Source organism: Trichomycterus rosablanca, chromosome 5 (assembly GCF_030014385.1).
Source record: "Trichomycterus rosablanca isolate fTriRos1 chromosome 5, fTriRos1.hap1, whole genome shotgun sequence".
In the NCBI taxonomy this organism is placed as follows: domain Eukaryota; kingdom Metazoa; phylum Chordata; class Actinopteri; order Siluriformes; family Trichomycteridae; genus Trichomycterus; species Trichomycterus rosablanca.
The window spans coordinates 30555707-30575407 of record NC_085992.1 but is presented as its reverse complement, the minus strand read 5'-3'; the positions used below and the strand labels follow the sequence as shown (position 1 = coordinate 30575407).

At 39.5% G+C, this 19701-nt stretch overlaps 2 protein-coding genes and 1 long non-coding RNA gene across 4 annotated transcripts in view; 1 reads left to right on the top strand and 2 right to left on the bottom strand.

The window, feature by feature from the left end:
- Positions 1–331: 331 nt before the first annotated feature.
- Positions 332–4503, bottom strand: tmem14a (transmembrane protein 14A). 2 transcript variants are annotated; one of them, XM_062995963.1, is made up of 5 exons: positions 4395–4503; positions 4209–4290; positions 1272–1373; positions 1090–1177; positions 332–450 (listed from the first exon to the last, which is right to left on the bottom strand). In XM_062995963.1, the coding sequence occupies exons 2-5, from the start codon at positions 4282–4284 to the stop codon at positions 417–419; spliced, it is 300 nt and encodes a 99-aa protein (XP_062852033.1). In that variant the 5' UTR covers positions 4285–4290; positions 4395–4503; the 3' UTR covers positions 332–416. The 2 variants fall into 2 exon arrangements, with proteins under 2 accessions (XP_062852033.1, XP_062852034.1); XM_062995964.1 differs by having other exon boundaries at positions 4209–4297; positions 4395–4494.
- Positions 1120–3014, top strand: LOC134315050 (uncharacterized). Its single transcript, XR_010012455.1, has 2 exons — positions 1120–1201; positions 2724–3014. It is a non-coding gene; the product is annotated as an uncharacterized LOC134315050 (long non-coding RNA).
- Positions 4504–7595: 3092 nt separating the features above from the next.
- The window catches only part of agpat5 (1-acylglycerol-3-phosphate O-acyltransferase 5 (lysophosphatidic acid acyltransferase, epsilon)), a 34830-nt gene continuing 22724 nt past the window's right edge, over positions 7596–19701 (bottom strand). The window contains exons 9-11 of the transcript XR_010012454.1: positions 19115–19296; positions 18924–19004; positions 7596–7803 (exon numbers count right to left, since the gene is read on the bottom strand). The gene's annotated coding sequence lies outside the window, so the exon portion shown is untranslated. The remainder of the gene's footprint in view (positions 7804–18923; positions 19005–19114; positions 19297–19701) is intronic.

Below are 19701 nucleotides of genomic sequence, written 5' to 3'. Positions count from 1 at the left end.
ATTCCTGGTATAAAGAATTTTAAAAAGTTTAGTTAAATCATTGTATGTTCAATGATTCATGATTGGGCTAGTATATTCGATAGGGTATGTTGCATTCTATGATCAATGATAGAAATGGAAAATTAATCATTTTATTTTAATTGTACATGGGAATAACACTGTATGTTGCATATAACATTTACACAGCTATAGAATAGTTGACATATTCAATAAAAGTGCCTAACGTTGTTTCCATGCCATGTCAACATTGTTTAATTAGCTTTTTTCTAACAATAAATGTGATTCCAACTAAAAGTGGATGGTTTTTTTTCACCTTTTTGTACACAAAATATAATGCTTAAAATTTTTTATTTGGAATGTACAATACAAATGGAATTTTTTAAAACAATATTATGGTATTGTGACAAGGTCCATTTTCAGAGAAGCAGCAGCTGCACAACCATCAGTAAGCTGAAATCAAAGCACAGAAAGACCATTGATACTGTTGTTACAGTAAAGCTATACTGATCATGCAGTAAATAACTCAAAACTATGTGGTACAATATCTGACTTTAGATGTGTTTTATTATTTCCCTGAGCCACATGCTGTTTTCATTTAGTTTTTTATTAAATACTTTATGCTGGTCAAGGCTGTGGCGAGCACAGACCCACCGGTAAACAATGAGCGCAAGACAGGAATACCCTAGACAAGGTGGCAACTCCCACAGACATAGCAAATCGTGTATGTGTAGATGTGCGGCTGGTGGATTACAATAAATATACAACCCCAAATCAAAAATGTTGACTTTTTTTTTTTTTCATTTTTCATTACAGTATGATCAAGATCCAAACTGGGCGGCACGGTGGCTCAGTGGGTAATAAGAATTAAAACTAGACTGGGGGAACAAACTATTGTCTAGTAATGTATATTTGAAAACATTAAATCATGATTTGATTACTTTTATCAATTTACTTTCCAAGTTGAAAAGTATTAAAACACAGCTTTTTAAATATAACTAGACCACTAATTGGTACATAAATACTAATTTGAATACTGGAATATTGGAATTTGGGTAAGGGTGAGAACAATAATTAGTACTGGTTCCTTACCTTAATCCAGTCATTATACCTGCAGGCATTAATTTCCCAGAGTTCTTAAATCTTATTCCCATCACAACTGCCAGAGCCCCAGAAGCAACTAGAGCAAAATATGAAGACAACGGTAAATGTAAAAATCTAAAATCATTTGCTTTAAAAAAAAGATTCTACTGAATAAAAATTTGGTTACTCACCAAGAGAGGGCCATTTGTCACTTGGGTCAACTGTTATCTTAAAGGCCCCATATGCAGATATAGCACCAAAAAACAATCCCGCAATCAGTGACATCAAGCTTCCTGTGACAATGAATATAAACATTTCCGTATTACATAAATACATTAAACAAACACAATTGACATTTGCAGAAAAGTAACAGTAGACACTAAAGGTATAAGTCGATAATACATAGTCAAGCCGGAAAGTCTGCACACCCCTTTCCTCTATTATGTTACAGACTCATTCTATAATAGATTGAGTTCATTTTTTGCCTCAAACATCTACACACAATCACCAATAATTACGAACTGAAAACAGGGTTTAGAAAATATGCAATTTTATTTTACTGGCAAAAATAATTGATTTAGGGGTTACATATCTGTACACACCCTTTGACTAATACTTGGTTGATGCACCTTTGGCAGCAATTACAGCTTCAAGACGTCTTGGGAAAGAAGCTACAAGCTTGGCACACTTGTTTGCGGACTTTTTTTGCCCATTCCTCCTGGCATATCCTTGCAAGCTCTGTCAGGTTGAATGGGGAGCGTCGGTACACAGCTATTTTCAGCTCCTTCCACAGATGTTCGATTGGATTCAGGTCTTGGCTCTGGCTGGGCCACTCAAGGACATTCACAGACTCTTCTCTTGGCTGTGTGCTTTGGGTCGTTGTCATGTTGAAAGGTAAACCTTCACCCCAGTCTGAGGTCCAGAGCACTCTGGAGCAGGTTTTCTTAGCTGCATTCATCTTTCCCTCTATTAGGACTACTCGCCCCAGTCCCCAGGAGTGGAGCTCTGTCAGAGTGACCTTCAGTTTCCAGCTCACCTCTTTGGCCAAGGCCCGTCTTCCACGATCGCTCAGTTTGGCCAGGCGGCCAGGTCTAGAAAAGTTCCAAACTTCTTCCATTTACGAATAATGGTGGCCACTGTGCTCTTTGGGACCTGTAAAGATGCAGCCATTTTTCGGTACCCTTCTTCAGATCTATGTCTTGACACAATCCTGTTTCTGAGGTCTGCAGATAATTCCTTTGACCCCATGTCTTGGAGTTTGCTCTGATTTGCACTGTCAACTGTGGGACTTTATATAGGCATGTGTTGGAAATCCCCAATCATGTCCAATCAATTAAATTTACCACAGGTGGATTCCAATTAAATTGTCAAAACATCTCAAGCAGTATCAGTGAAAACAACATTTTGGGGGGTGTCATATAAAAGGGTGTGCACACCCGTGTACATATGACATTTTACATTTTTAATAAATTAGCACAAATGTTTAAAAACCTGATTTCACTTTGTCATTGTGGGCTATTTTGTGTAGAATTTTGAAAACGAACTCAATCTATTAAAGAATGAATCTGTAATGTAATAAAATGTGGAGAAGGTGAAAGTGGTGTGCAGACTTTCAATTTTGTATTTCCAATTCACCTCACTAGCATGTCTTTGGATTGGAGGAAGAAAACCGGAGCTCCCGGAGGAAACCCACGCAGACACAGGAAGAACCTGCAAACCCGGACCGCTCCATCTTGAAATCGAACCCAGGACCTTCTTGCTGTGAGGCAACAGTGCTACCCACTGAGCCACCATGCCGCCCAGTTTGGATCTTTTAAATCAATTTTTCGGATAAATCTGTCATTAATGTAGATATGAACAATAATCACATGTAAATTACATGTGACACTAATCATCGATTTCTTAAATATGTCAATATAAATTTTGTGCTTACAGTTTTGTCCAAAGAGTTTTATTTTTGTTTCATTACATCATAATGTTTTTCTCTTATGTTGCCATAGTCTTTACATGATGTTAGTTTGTTAACAGTGACTTCTGTCTTATGATTTTCTACAAACATCTGCTCCCATTTCTGTACAAGACAATTGAAGCTCTTTTAGAATGACTGTTGGTTTGTTTCTTGCCTCTCTGAAAAAAAAGCCCTAATTTCCAAATTTGGCAAGACAGCCGAGTCTAGGAATGTTCAAGGCTGTGCCAAGCTTTTTCCATTTTAGAATTTCTGAGGTCACGTGATTCTTGAATTTAGAACTATTTGTACTTATGTATGCCTTGCCACATCTTCCATTGGAGAGATTCACAAACAATTCTTTACACTTAATGGCTTGGCATTTGTCCTTACATTGCTATGTAAATTGTTGCTTCCTAAGGACCCTTGTGTGTGCCTTTCCAAATTAGATTCAGTCAGATTACAACAGGTGAACTCCAATGGAGTTGTAGACACATCTAAAAAATTAAAGCAAACATTCTGCAAAAAATGGCAATTATATCCATGCCAAAATCAAATCCTATACACAATAAAGTGTGCAAAAAATCAGTTAGGTTTAAATACTTTCTGAATTACTGTACATATCTATCAATGTTTAAAGCAGCTGTTCTTGATGAAGGTATTGGTATTTTCTGATTTTAGTTAGTGGGTTTACTTCTGGTGAACTGATGATTTTGAGCTTGATGACCTAGGTCTGCTTCAACGAGATCTGCATCTACAACCGGATCAGAATTATTTGTAGTCACCAGTCCCCTGACCTTTGCACGTTTGAGATGGGCAAATCATATATTCATCCATACTCAGACTCAGAGTAAGCTATAGATTGATATGACATCACAAGATCTTCCATATGCTAATAACCTATTTTTGTCTTGTTCAATTGTTATTATTTTTCACTCTTCTTAATCAAATGCAACCAACAGGACCTGGACGAACACGAACACGAACACGAACACGAACACGAACACGAACACACACACACACACACACACACACACACACACACACACACACACACACACACACACACACACACACACACACACACACACACACACACACACACACACAGTGAGTCTGTGTGCATGTGGGTGTGTGTTAACTGTACATTAAGACTATCAGACAACCACATTTAGGTCTTTACCTTTTCTTTTATATCCAATGAAGCCTCCGATTGCAATAGCTGCTGCATAGCCAAAGCCGAGCCAGTCAACTGCCATTCTGTCCTAAAAACTCAAAGCACATCACATTTGCAAACATTAATACCATGACCGCCTCTACAGCGTGCTGAACATTAGCTACACAGTTAAAGAAAAAAAGATTATACTACCAAATATATTTAGCGAGATAACGACGTCAATACAAACACAGTAAACACAGTAAACGCAGCTCACACCGCTCACGCAGTTTAACACTGTTATCAAAGCTTCCTGGTCAGTCAGAGCACGTGAACCTTGTACGTCACGAGGCCGAAAAGCCCACCAGCACTGACAATGTTTGAGTAATTCTTCAGAGCTCCGTTATAGGATGCATTCCAAACTCCACTGTGCTGTTAAAGAAATTTTATTAAACACATTTGTACAGCTTAAAATATTTGAGAGCAAAACGCCGCGCCAATACATAACAAAATAATAAATGTAGGAGTCGATTCGCTGAATTCTTCTATTCCGAACTTTTAAAATGTAGCATCGACTCCCATGTTTTGTAATCGATTCCATACGGTGTTTGTTTGTTTATTAGGATTTTAACGGCATATTTTACACTTTGGTTACATTCATGACAGGAACGGTAGTTCAGACATCCCAAGTTGCAAAAACTCATTTCAGGGCGGTACCCCTGGACCCAGACCTCGACCCCGACCCCCCAAGCCCAAAAAAAAATTAACTAAATTGTATATCAGATAACGGATTTATGTTCCCTACATAGTGCACTAGATAGTATTTTAGATATGAATTTATGGAACTACGTAGTGCACTAGATAGTGAATTAGACAATTGGTTTGTTTCCTACACAGTGCACTAGATTGTATATCAGATCACGGATTTATGTTCCCTACATAGTGCACTAGATAGTGAATTAGACAATTGGTTTATGTTTCCTACACAGTGCACTAGATTGTATATCAGATCACGGATTTATGTTCCCTACATAGTGCACTAGATAGTGAATTAGACAATTGGTTTATGTTTCCTACACAGTGCACTAGATTGTATATCAGATCACGGATTTATGTTCCCTACATAGTGCACTAAATAGTGAATTAGACAATTGGTTTATGTTTCCTACACAGTGCACTAGATTGTATATCAGATCACGGATTTATGTTCCCTACATAGTGCACTAGACAGTGTATTAGATAACGCATTCATGTTCACTACATAATGCACTAGAAAGTATAACTAGATGATAATTTGTATTCCTTACAAAGTGCACTAGATAGTGTATAGTGTAGTGTAGATAATAGTGTAGTGTAGATAGTGTAGGTAAGGGCAGTGGTAGCTCAGCGGTTAAGGTACTGGACTAGTAACCAGGAGGTTGCCGGTTCAAGCCCCACCACCACTAAGTTGCCACTGTTGGGCCCCTGAGCAAGACCCTCAATTGCTCAAAATTCTGTTCAGTCATAACTGTAAGTTGCTTTGGATAAAAGCGTCTGCTAAATGCCGAAAATTTAAATGTATTACATAATTAATTATGTTCCCTACACAGTGCGCTAGATTGTATATCAGATAACGGATTTATGTTCCCTACATAGTGCACTAGACAGTATATTAGACAATTGATTTATGTTCCCTACTCAGTGCGCTAGATTGTATATCAGATAACGAATTTAATACACGATCGGGGAAATAAAGTCAGTGTTACCTGCGTGTGTGTGTGTGTGTGTGTGTTTGAGTCGCTCTTGGCCGCCCGTTCTAGATTCCGGAAGATTTTATCTGACTTGCGGGCATCAGGGAGCCGCTGTGTATATACGGGAGACTCCCGGAACTTCTGGGAGACTTGGGATATCTCGTAGTTACTCATTACACAAGGTTAATCAGTTCACAAGGTTATATCAAACACAGTCATGGACAATTTTGTATCTCCAATTCACCTCACTTGCATGTCTTTGGACTGTGGGAGGAAACCGGAGCACCCGGAGGAAACACACGCAGACACAGGGAGAACATGCAAACCACACAGAAAGGACCCGGACCGCCCCACCTGGGGATCGAACCCAGGACCTTCTTGCTGTGAGGCGACAGTGCTAACCACGATTCCGTACGGCGAATGACCATTTGCGTCCAAATTAATGTCAAATTTGTTGACACTTGCTGATTTATAAAACTTACCTACACTGTTTAAAGGTGTGGGGTGTGTTGAATAGCTCGTTTTAGTTCTTATGATGTTTCTTATGATGGCCTCAGGATTTTGGTGTCGGTGGATATTTGTGCTCATTAGACAAAAGAGCATTCCTAAAGATCAGGTGCTAGTGGTGGGGAAGAAAACTGGCTTGCAATTACCAAACATTTCATGCCATCCCAAACATGTTCAGCTGAGTCGATCTCAGGGCATTTTGCAGGCCACTGAAGTTTCCTGAGTACCAAACTTGTACAACAAGTCTTTATGAACATCATGCTGGAACAAGAAAAAGCTTTTTACAAACTAGGTGTGGTGCTTTATGTTCACATATACAGCCATATTTTCTTCACTAATGATATAATTGTCATTAGTAATTGGCTAATTGCCAAACGGTTTTATATTTTTGTCTGACTAGAGCTCCAAAAGTGTTTCACTTTGTCTAATTGCCAATGTGCACATTTTAGACATGCATCTCATGTGCTTTTTTATTTTTTTATTTTGCAGTGCACAAATTGTTGTTACTGCTTCTTTGTAGTCATTTTACAACACAAGAAGACAGCAAGAGTGACTGCTTCAACTGTTTCATGTGACTGCTGGCTTCTTTTTTAACCTTTTATATGATTAGTCTGAGAGCTCCTAGTTTGTTTGTTTGTTTATTAGGATTTTAACGTCACGTTTTACACTTTGGTTACATTCATGACAGGAACAGTAGTTAGTCATTACACAAGATTCATCAGTTCACAAGGTTATATCGAACACAGTCCTGGACAATTTAGTGTCTCCAATTCACCTCACGTGCATGTCTTTGGGAGGAAACCGGAGCACCCGGAGGAAACCCACGCAGACACGGGGAGAACATGCAAACTCCACACAGAAAGGACCCAGACCGCCCCACCTGGGGATCGAACCCAGGACCTTCTTGCTGTGAGGCGACAGTGCTACCCACTTAGCCACCCCCGAGAGCTCCTAGTAAAATCTTGTGTGGCACATCTGTCTGATTAGTAGCTCCCTAAAAACATATTATTGAACCTACATGGATGTTGCTTTAGCTTTGTAGCCTTCCACCTAATGACATTGTAATTGGTAATAAAACCAGGTGCATTTTTTAAAGCATTAACATATAGTCATGTTTTGTTTAAACAGTGTTGTTTTTAGGGTTAATAAAAAAGAAAACATTTTCCACTTGCCTGTATTGTTTCATATTTGTCACATTCTACAGGTTGGGTGGCACATTGGGTAGTACTGTCACCTCACAGTAAGAAGGTTAAGGGTTAAATTTCCAGTCGGAGCAGTCCGGGTCCTTTCTATTTGAAGTCTGCATGTTCTCCCTGTGTCTGTGTGGGTTTCCTCTGGGAGCTCCATATATTACTATGTACATAGACTTAATACCGTATGTGACCCTGAGCAAAAACACAATTCAATTTGTTAAACATGATTGCAGTTTTTTAATGAACACGATTGCCTATGACAGGTTGCCAAGTGCCTTGTGCAAAAAATTAACACAACCAGGTTTGATTTCAGTAGAATCCCACTCATCTTGATTGTCACTCATTCTTCTCAGAAATATGTCACATTAAATGAAGTTCATACTGATGCACTTTGTTCCAGAAGCATTAAAAAACAAAGTTGTTAAAATATGTCAGTCTGGAAGGAAATACAAAACCCTATAAGTTATGAGGACCTGACTGGACAGGCAGTTCATGATTTAAAGCAGTTTGGTAAACAAAAATTCTCCACAGTGATCATCACATCTACAAAGTCATTTCATTTTAAATTTGATCAACTGCTTTATTCAGGTCATGGTTGCAGTGTGTCTGATCCTATTTAAAAACACTGGGAACATTAAATCATAAAAAGTGTTTGCTTGCATATTAAGGGGCTAGATTTTCATGTTGAATCGGTTTGATTCTTAAATAAATCATGTTAGGGTTTTACAATATGTTTTGTTTTGGCTTTTCCTTTTGAGTAATTCAATTTTTTGTTTAAATTATGTAAAATTATAGGTGTGATAAATCTGGTAGAAACAATTTATTTTTCACAACACTACATTTTTTAGTTGAACAAGGCAGCTTAAGATTACAGTATATTTGCGTATATGTCACCTTTTTTGGGGTACTTGCGTAGCACGGCAGCAAACATATATCCAGGGTTCGCATCTCAGCTGGTCAAGCATATAAATATATGTATATATGGGCATATATCTGAAAAGGTGTGGATAGTGAACAACCTAGTCATTTGGAGATGCACTTGTCAGTGTGCTCTCTGTGCCTGTCCCAGGAGGGTTGTGTCAGGAAGAGCACCTGGCATAAAACTGTGCTAAATCAGTTGGGCTGGCAAAAATGCTCCCCTGTGCAATGTTATGTTTTTCTGTTACAGGTAAAAAAAAAGCCCACAGAGTAAAACATCTGATGTTCTAAAGTTTATTGAACAAATACAAATTACATTTCATTAATTACATTGTTTCCATTTTTGCATTCAAAAAGTCAGTGTCTCAACCAGACAGTAGGAGTTTCACTGTTTTACTGGTAAGGTGGTGGCACGGTGGCTAAGTGGGTAGCACTGTCGCCTCACAGCAAGAAGGTCCTGGGTTCGATCCCCAGGTGGGGAGGTCCGGGTCCTTTCTGTGTGGAGTTTGCAAGTTCTCCCCGTGTCTGCGTGAGTTTCCTCCGGGTGCTCCGGTTTCCTCCCACAGTCCAAACACATGCAAGTGAGGTGAATTGGAGATACAAAATTGTCCATGACTGTGTTCGATATAACCTTGTGAACTGATGAACCTTGTGTGTAATGAGTGACTACCGTTCCTGTCAAGAATGTAACCAAAGTGTAAAACATGACGTTAAAATCCTAATAAACAAACAAACTGGTAAGGTGGTTGTACTCCATCCAGCCTTCCCTCACTCAGGCTAATTATATCTGGGTAGGACAGCATATAATGTTTTTCACCACCCAAACCCCTCTAATTATTTATTTTTATGAATACAGATAAGATCTGAAGTAAGACATATGCAGTGCATTTAGAAAATCATCATACCTTACCAGAAATAAAGTTTAACTTTTCCCAGCTGTATCACACACAAGGGCAATTGGCTCACACCTGACATCAGCTGCAGTGGTTTAATGACTTCAGAATACAGCCAGCTGTTCCTTGAGGAACTACTAGTAGTACATTGTAACTCCATGGTGTACTTATAATGGTTGGAAAGGTGCTCAAAAGGGCTAAAAAAGATCCACTAAAAGAATATGGTGATCATCAATAGGAACTGTAAAATGCCAGATAGATTTTTTAATTAAGACCTGTGCTTTGTTTTAGGCTGTTTATTTCATGTGTTGACTTGCCTACTGTCACAAATATATTATGTGAGTCACCCTGCAAAACAGGTCTATAGCAGGTAATGTGGGTACCATACAGCCCCAAAGATTGGGGCGTGATCCTTTTCTCTGGGTACTATCTGTGTGGATTTATGTTTTATCCCTGTGTATCTCCAAAGGTTTTTTAAGGTACTCTGGTTTCCTACCTCCACCCAATGCCAGTGGGTGGGTTGTCACCTACAGTGGATATACACACTCCTGTTACAATGTAATTTTAGAACTTTTTCCACCTAATACAGGTCCTTCTCAAAAAATTAGCATATTGTGATAAAGTTCATTATTTTCCATAATGTAATGATACAAATTAAACTTTCATATATTTTAGATTCATTGCACACCAACTGAAATATTTCAGGTCTTTTATTGTTTTAATACTGATGATTTTGGCATACAGCTCATGAAAACCCAAAATTCCTATCTCAAAAAATTAGCATATCATGAAAAGGTTCTCTAAACGAGCTATTAACCTAATCATCTGAATCAACGAATTAACTCTAAACACCTGCAAAAGATTCCTGAGGCTTTTAAAAACTCCCAGCCTGGTTCATTACTCAAAACTGCAATCATGGGTAAGACTGCCGACCTGACTGCTGTCCAGAAGGCCATCATTGACACCCTCAAGCAAGAGGGTAAGACACAGAAAGAAATTTCTGAACGAATAGGCTGTTCCCAGAGTGCTGTATCAAGGCACCTCAGTGGGAAGTCTGTGGGAAGGAAAAAGTGTGGCAGAAAACGCTGCACAACGAGAAGAGGTGACCGGACCCTGAGGAAGATTGTGGAGAAGGGCCGATTCCAGACCTTGGGGGACCTGCGGAAGCAGTGGACTGAGTCTGGAGTAGAAACATCCAGAGCCACCGTGCACAGGCGTGTGCAGGAAATGGGCTACAGGTGCCGCATTCCCCAGGTCAAGCCACTTTTGAACCAGAAACAGCAGCACTGGACTGTTGCTCAGTGGTCCAAAGTACTGTTTTCGGATGAAAGCAAATTTTGCATGTCATTCGGAAATCAAGGTGCCAGAGTCTGGAGGAAGACTGGGGAGAAGGAAATGCCAAAATGCCTGAAGTCCAGTGTCAAGTACCCACAGTCAGTGATGGTCTGGGGTGCCATGTCAGCTGCTGGTGTTGGTCCACTGTGTTTTATCAAGGGCAGGGTCAATGCAGCTAGCTATCAGGAGATTTTGGAGCACTTCATGCTTCCATCTGCTGAAAAGCTTTATGGAGATGAAGACTTCATTTTTCAGCACGACCTGGCACCTGCTCACAGTGCCAAAACCACTGGTGAATGGTTTACTGACCATGGTATTACTGTGCTCAATTGGCCTGCCAACTCTCCTGACCTGAACCCCATAGAGAATCTGTTTGATATTGTGAAGAGAAAGTTGAGAGACACAAGCCCAACACTCTGGATGAGCTTAAGGCCGCTATCGAAGCATCCTGGGCCTCCATAACAGCTCAGCAGTGCCACAGGCTGATTGCCTCCATGCCACGCCGCATTGAAGCAGTCATTTCTGCAAAAGGATTCCCGACCAAGTATTGAGTGCATAACTGAACATAATTATTTGAAGGTTGACTTTTTTTGTATTAAAAACACTTTTCTTTTATTGGTCGGATGAAATATGCTAATTTTTTGAGATCACCTCTTCTCGTTGTGCAGCGTTTTCTGCCACACTTTTTCCTTCCCACAGACTTCCCACTGAGGTGCCTTGATACAGCACTCTGGGAACAGCCTATTCGTTCAGAAATTTCTTTCTGTGTCTTACCCTCTTGCTTGAGGGTGTCAATGATGGCCTTCTGGACAGCAGTCAGGTCGGCAGTCTTACCCATGATTGCAGTTTTGAGTAATGAACCAGGCTGGGAGTTTTTAAAAGCCTCAGGAATCTTTTGCAGGTGTTTAGAGTTAATTCGTTGATTCAGATGATTAGGTTAATAGCTCGTTTAGAGAACCTTTTCATGATATGCTAATTTTTTGAGATTTTTGAGGTTTTCATGAGCTGTATGCCAAAATCATCAGTATTAAAACAATAAAAGACCTGAAATATTTCAGTTGGTGTGCAATGAATCTAAAATATATGAAAGTTTAATTTTTATCATTACATTATGGAAAATAATGAACTTTATCACAATATGCTAATTTTTTTAGAAGGACCTGTATACAGTATATGTATAATAGACAGTGGCTAAGTGGGTAGCACTGTCGCCTCACAGCAAGAAGGGTCCTGGGTTTGATCCTCAGGTGGGACGGTCCGGGTCCTTTCTGTGTGGAGTTTGCATGTTCTCCCCGTGTCTGTGTGGGTTTCCTCCAGGTGCTCCGGTTTCCACAGCAACAGCCTACAAACACATTAGCAGCCACCCTCTATATCCAACTACCCACCTAGCAAAAGACAATCCACCTAGGCAACTGCCTAGCAAGACTTTAACAACTACATGATACCCTTGGCAACTGCCTAGCAACATCTTAACAATCACATAGCAACAGCTTATCATCCTCTGTACACATTGGCAACTGCATAACAAAACCTTAGCAAACCACCAGCAACATTTAGCATGTTAGCAATAACCTGCTACCATAGCAACATCTTAGTAACTGCCTAGAAACTCTTACTCGACAGCTTACTCTCTGGTATGCATTTCATTGCTAAATACAATGTTACAACCACAAAGTGACATTAAGTAAAAGTTAATGTTGTCAGAATATAGTTGCTTATATTATACTGTATATTGGCATCACCCAACATGAAACCACATTGTGCTGAAACCAACCTGGATGTACAGAACCAAATAAAAAATGCTGGGACAGTAGGCAGGATGCAGATAAAAGAAAAACTGAATTATAAACTATGTGGCAGGTGTTTCATTTCATGTTAAAACAGCACAACGAAGGGGAACGTCTTTAGGACCCATGATGCTGTGCGCTACCTAATTTAACAGCGAGCCACCCTGCTTCAGTAGATAGGAATAAAATTCTAACAACTTTGCACAGCGTTGGTTTTCTCCGAGTACTCCGGTTTCCTCACGCTTCCCAAAACATCCCCATAGATAGAATTGACTAAGTGAGCGTGCATGTTGTCCTGTGATATTTTGGCGCCCTCTTCTGGGCATAACCATGCCTTGCATCTAGTGTTTCCTGTTGGCTGTAAAACTACCGTCAACATTATCATGGTGAAGTTGTTCGTGAAACTGAATGAATGTATTTTTAATTTAATTTTATTTGACTTCAAGGAGTTCAAGCTAAAAAATAAAACAGGGAAAGTAAAACATTGACCTCGTGTTATCCAAAGTACACAAGGACAATAAAATGTTTTACCTTGTTAACTTACAGTATATGATGGTTATAGAATTTATGCCTCAACCATGTTCAAACAGAGTTGGAATAGAGGCAGTTAAAAAGTAACAGCTGTTTTAAAACAGGTGAGGCAATTATGTTTGGTTAAAAAAGGCACAACATTTTATAACAAGATCCGGACAGTTTAGGTATTTTACCCTCTACAGTGCATAATAAAATGAAAAGGTTTAGGGAATTCAAGAAAACCTGTGTAGGGTGCCAGGCCAAAGTAGGCTTGGGACATTCAGATGGCAACACTGGCATGCTTCTGTGCTGGCAAATTTCGAATCCAGATCACCAGGACCCTGGTTTTGTGTGACACCTACACTATCTTCTAGCAAAAGGAGTAAACAGAAACACACAACCTTGCCAAACATGATATTGTAAACATTTATCCTTCCTAAAACACTAGAACACATTTAATACAGCATTTTTCATTTTTAATGTAATTTAAATAATGTTTAATGTGCCCATAAAATATCCCTTTGCAATATTTTTTTATTTACAGCCTGAAATAAAAACACATTAAAATAAATTCTTTCTAGCTTCAGTTACAGATTTTGCCTAATAGCAGCCAAGTAATCAGTAATGAGGTTGAAAAAGTGACCAAGTCTCCTGATTTAATATTTGTTAAAGTCACCTGCAGCAGTGGATATACAACTAAGTCACTGGATATGACTAGAGGTCATATAAAAAAGTTTTAATAATGTTTATGCATTTAAATAAATGTATTGTTATGTTTTAGTGATTTGTATTATGATATCAAACTTGATATGTTGCTTATTATTGGATTTATTTATGTATAGAGACCACAATGGAAATAAGTCTTTTGACTTTTTTGTGTTATCCCTGATAGCACTGCATCTAGAGAGGGCTGGAGTGCTTGTTATGTTTAAAAATATGAAACGGTTTAATAAAATCAATCAATTGATCAGAGTGTGGGACTTTTTCTTGTCACTAAAACAGGCCATCCTTGTGTAAAGCCTATTTGATCAACTGTTAAGTGGCTTTTTACAAGTTTATTCTGAAGTCAGTTTAAAGTAGACCCTTGAGTTACGAAGCGTTTACCATACAAACATTTTGGGTTACGAGCGATCTTTTTTAACTAATTACAAACCGAAATTTGTGAAACACGTGACGTCATGAACAAGTTGACCCCGACCGTCTCTCTCTCTCTCTCTCTATATACAGTGTATCACAAAAGTGAGTACACCCCTCACATTTCTGCAGATATTTAAGTATATCTTTTCATGGGACAACACTGACAAAATGACACTTTGACACAATGAAAAGTAGTCTGTGTGCAGCTTATATAACAGTGTAAATTTATTCTTCCCTCAAAATAACTCAATATACAGCCATTAATGTCTAAACCACCGGCAACAAAAGTGAGTACACACCTTAGTGAAAGTTCCTGAAGTGTCAATATTTTGTGTGGCCACCATTATTTCCCAGAACTGCCTTAACTCTCCTGGGCATGGAGTTTACCAGAGCTTCACAGGTTGCCACTGGAATGCTTTTCCACTCCTCCATGACGACATCACGGAGCTGGCAGATATTCGAGACTTTGCGCTCCTCCACCTTCCGCTTGAGGGTGCCCCAAAGATGTTCTATTGGGTTTAGGTCTGGAGACATGCTTGGCCAGTCCATCACCTTTACCCTCAGCCTCTTCAATAAAGCAGTGGTCGTCTTAAAGGTGTGTTTGGGGTCATTATCATGCTGGAACACTGCCCTGCGACCCAGTTTCCGGAGGGAGGGGATCATGCTCTGCTTCAGTATTTCACAGTACATATTGGAGTTCATGTGTCCCTCAATGAAATGTAACTCCCCAACACCTGCTGCACTCATGCAGCCCCAGACCATGGCATTCCCACCACCATGCTTGACTGTAGGCATGACACACTTATCTTTGTACTCCTCACCTGATTGCCGCCACACATGCTTGAGACCATCTGAACCAAACAAATTAATCTTGGTCTCATCAGACCATAGGACATGGTTCCAGTAATCCATGTCCTTTGTTGACATGTCTTCAGCAAACTGTTTGCGGGCTTTCTTGTGTAGAGACTTCAGAAGAGGCTTCCTTCTGGGGTGACAGCCATGCAGACCAATTTGATGTAGTGTGCGGCGTATGGTCTGAGCACTGACAGGCTGACCCCCCACCTTTTCAATCTCTGCAGCAATGCTGACAGCACTCCTGCGCCTATCTTTCAAAGACAGCAGTTGGATGTGACGCTGAGCACGTGCACTCAGCTTCTTTGGACGACCAACGCGAGGTCTGTTCTGAGTGGACCCTGCTCTTTTAAAACGCTGGATGATCTTGGCCACTGTGCTGCAGCTCAGTTTCAGGGTGTTGGCAATCTTCTTGTAGCCTTGGCCATCTTCATGTAGCGCAACAATTCGTCTTTTAAGATCCTCAGAGAGTTCTTTGCCATGAGGTGCAGTGTTGGAACTTTCAGTGACCAGTATGAGAGAGTGTGAGAGCTGTACTACTAAATTGAACACACCTGCTCCCTATGCACACCTGAGACCTAGTAACACTAACAAATCACATGACATTTTGGAGGGAAAATGACAAGCAGTGCTCAATTTGGACATTTAGGGGTGTAGTCTCTTAGGGGTGTACTCACTTTTGTTGCCGGTGGTTTAGACATTAATGGCTGTATATTGAGTTATTTTGAGGGAAGAATAAATTTACACTGTTATATAAGCTGCACACAGACTACTTTTCATTGTGTCAAAGTGTCATTTTGTCAGTGTTGTCCCATGAAAAGATATACTTAAATATCTGCAGAAATGTGAGGGGTGTACTCACTTTTGTGATACACTGTATATATATATACAGTGGGCAAACATTCGGACAGCTGACTGTGTTTTTCCGGTGTTTTCTTTGTTGTATAATTACTCCTGCCAGTAGCTGTCACTGTGTATCAGACAGAGGGGACAGTGAGTGAGAGAGAAGAAGGAAGTCGGCTGAGTAAAGTATTCTTTCTTTCATGCAATTACACCTACAAAATACAACTATTGAAATAAAGAAGGAAATAATAGAGAAATATGAGAGTTGTTGTTTCTGGTAGATACAGTGCCTTGCAAAAGTATTCAGCCCCCTTGAACTTTTCAACCTTTTGCCACATTTCAGGCTTTAAACATAAAGATATGAAATTTTAATTTTTTGTGAAGAATCAATAACAAGTGCGACACAATTGTGAAGTGGAACGAAATTTATTGGATATTTTAAACTTTTTTTAGAAATAAAAACCTGAAAAGTGGGGCGTGCAATATTATTCAGCCCCTTTACTTTCAGTGCAGCAAACTCACTCCAGAAGTTCAGTGAGGATCTCTGAATGATCCAATGTTGACCTAAATGACTGATGGTGATAAATAGAATCCACCTGTGTGTAATCAAGTCTCCGTATAAATGCACCTGCTCTGTGATAGTCTCAGAGTTCTGTTTCAGAACTTTTTCATGAAGACCAAGGAACACACCAGGCAGGTCCGAGATACTGTTGTGGAGAAGTTTAAAGCCGAATTTGGATACAAAAAGATTTCCCAAGCTTTAAACATCTCAAGGAGCACTGTGCAAGCGATCATATTGAAATGAAGGGAGTATCAGACCACTGCAAATCTACCAAGACCCGGCCGTCCCTCTAAACTTTCAGCTCAAACAAGGAGAAGACTGATCAGAGATGCAGCCAAGAGGCCCATGATCACTCTGAATGAACTGCAGAGATCTACAGCTGAGGTGGGAGAATCTGTCCATAGGACAACAATCAGTCGTACACTGCACAAATCTGGCCTTTATGGAAGAGTGACAAGAAGAAAGCCATTTCTCAAAGATATCTATAAAAAGTCACCTGGGAGACACACCAAGCATGTGGAAGAAGGTGCTCTGGTCAGATGAAACCAAAATCGAACTTTTTGGCCACAACGCAAAACGTTATGTTTGGCATAAAAGCAACACAGCTCATCACCCTGAACACACCATCCCCACTGTCAAACATGGTGGTGGCAGCATCATGGTTTGGGCCTGCTTTTCTTCAGCAGGGACAGGGAAGATGGTTAAAATTGATGGGAAGATGGATGGAGCCAAATACAGGACCATTCTGGAAGAAAACCTGTTGCAGTCTGCAAAAGACCTGAGACTGGGACGGAGATTTATCTTCCAACAAGACAATGATCCAAAACATAAAGCAAAATCTACAATGGAATGGTTCACAAATAAACGTATCCAGGTGTTAAAATGGCCAAGTCAAAGTCCAGACCTGAATCCCATCGAGAATCTGTGGAAAGAGCTGAAAACTGCTGTTCACAAATGCTCTCCATCCAACCTCACTGAGCTCGAACTGTTTTGCAAGGAAGAATGGGCAAAAATTTCTGTCTCTCGATGTGCAAAACTGATAGAGACATACCCCAAGCGACTTGCAGCTGTAATCGCAGCAAAAGGTGGCGCTACAAAGTATTAACGCAAGGGGGCTGAATAATATTGCACGCCCCACTTTTCAGTTTTTTATTTCTAAAAAAAGTTTAAAATATCCAATAAATTTCGTTCCACTTCACGATTGTGTCCCACTTGTTGATTCTTCACAAAAAATTACAATTTCATATCTTTATGTTTAAAGCCTGAAATGTGGCAAAAGGTTGAAAAGTTCAAGGGGGCTGAATACTTTTGCAAGGCACTGTACATCTTATAAAAAAGAAGGAAATGTATTATTGTGTATGGTACAGCACACGTACTGTACTGAAATGTGATGTGTGTGTTTTTATGTACAGTACTACTGTGTATTGTTGTTTTTTACAGGAATGTCTATTCTATAATTTAAGATTTAAGGGAAAATATACTTGTGTTTATAACAAAAAAGACCATTTAAGACATTAGAAAGGTTAGGTAAGGGGGTGGTTTGGAAGGTCTGGCACGGATTAATTCTATTTACATTATTTCTTATGGGAAAAATAGGTTTAACTAACGAACATTTTGACTTAAGAACAGCCCTTTGGAACCAATTAAATTCGTAAGTCAAAGGTCTACTGTATTCTTATTCTTTTCAAAAAGGTTGTTCTAACAATTGATTACAAGTTGTAAATTTTTTAGGGCTTTAACTTTATCAAACAGCCTTTACATTTTTATATAAAAAATTATCTATAAAAAAGATGACTGCTTTTCATAATGCCTCATCATAAAATGTTCCTGTCACACAAAATATCCTTGTCCTTTTCTAACAGTTAACATTCACAGAAAACCTGTGGAATTTGGTGGAGCTTAATATAATGGACTGAAATCCCTCTGCTTGCTGATGGCCAGCACTTTCATCTGGTTGTTTTGTAGGAGAACATCCCACAAATACACATTCTGAGAATGACTGGCTCAAACGGGTCACGTAACTCATGACGACTGTTGGTAACGCTAACACCTTTCCTGTTGTTGTAATTGTTTGTTTTCCTGGTATTGTTTGACCTTGTTTATTGTTGTTATTTATGCACTAAAGTTTGGAATTGTATTCCCTTTTCCCATCAGAACACATTACATACAGGCCTATGGAATGTTTGAACACCTCCATTTTTTAAATTGGAATTCAGTGAATAACCTTTGAAGGGGGGAAAATCAGTTCACCTGTCCCTTGCTGCAAATTCTTTCAATTTATGTGTCAGTGTGCCCTGATCTCAAACCCATTTAACACATTTTGAACAACATGGAACAAGTATGCAGGGGCAACAGCAAAAACACTGAAAAAAAAATTCCCTAAAACAGATAATCTTTTTACAAGAACTGGCAGTTTTATTAGGTACACCTATCTAGTATTAACATTTATTAGCTATCATAGCTACAACTTACCTATAGATTAATGTTGTGGGTACACAATTACTGACTGTAGCCCATTGGTTGCTCTGTACACTGTCACCATTTACCCTGTCCCTGCATAAAACATACCATAACAGTTCATGGAGTCAATGTGGAGTTCCTACTTGTAAATACAATGCAAACATTCCAATCCAATCCAGATTGATATCAGCTGTGCTACCGACCTGGCTGGGAGTCCAACTGACACATGACTGTGTCTGAGGAAGAGATGTTGACAGGGGGTCCTCATTGCTGCTGCAAATGCGACCTCCCCTGGCTGGTCTAGGTGCCTGCATCAGGGTTGAGGAAACTCGGAGGGCACCATATCATGTCTCTGTGTGAAACGAAGTGGCCGGCAACTGTGGCTCTCAGAAAACAATAGAAATACAGTGGTACCTTGTAACTTGCAAGTGCAGGTTGTATTGTATTTTATGATATTGATTTTGAACTGTTTTCAATTGTGTTTGTGTTTTTATATTATATTTGTGTTATTTTTAATGAATAAGAGTCAAAAACAACCCCATTATTTTACATTAGCCTAAAATATATGCAGCTCCATGGGACCATGGAACGCATTAACAGGTTTCCTGTACATCCTTATATAAAAAATACCTTGAAACTCAACGTCTTTTGAACTCAACGCCACTCCCAGAACCAAATGATGTTAAGTTTCAAGGTACCACTCTATATCCATTTCCACGTAACTGCAAATGGAGGCACACACTGTACTAAAATATTCCTTCATTGCTTGTTCCAGACAAGTTGCTGTTGC

Excerpts from the sequence above, each read along its gene's own strand:
- tmem14a (XM_062995963.1), bottom strand. The coding sequence starts at position 4,284 with ATGGCAGTTGACTGGCTCGGCTTTGGCTATGCAGCAGCTATTGCAATC. Across the intron at positions 1,374-4,208 it reads CATTGGATATAAAAGAAAAG|GAAGCTTGATGTCACTGATT; the intron begins GTAAAGACCTAA and ends TCATTGTCACAG. Across the intron at positions 451-1,089 it reads GGTATAATGACTGGATTAAG|CTTACTGATGGTTGTGCAGC; the intron begins GTAAGGAACCAG and ends CTTTGATTTCAG.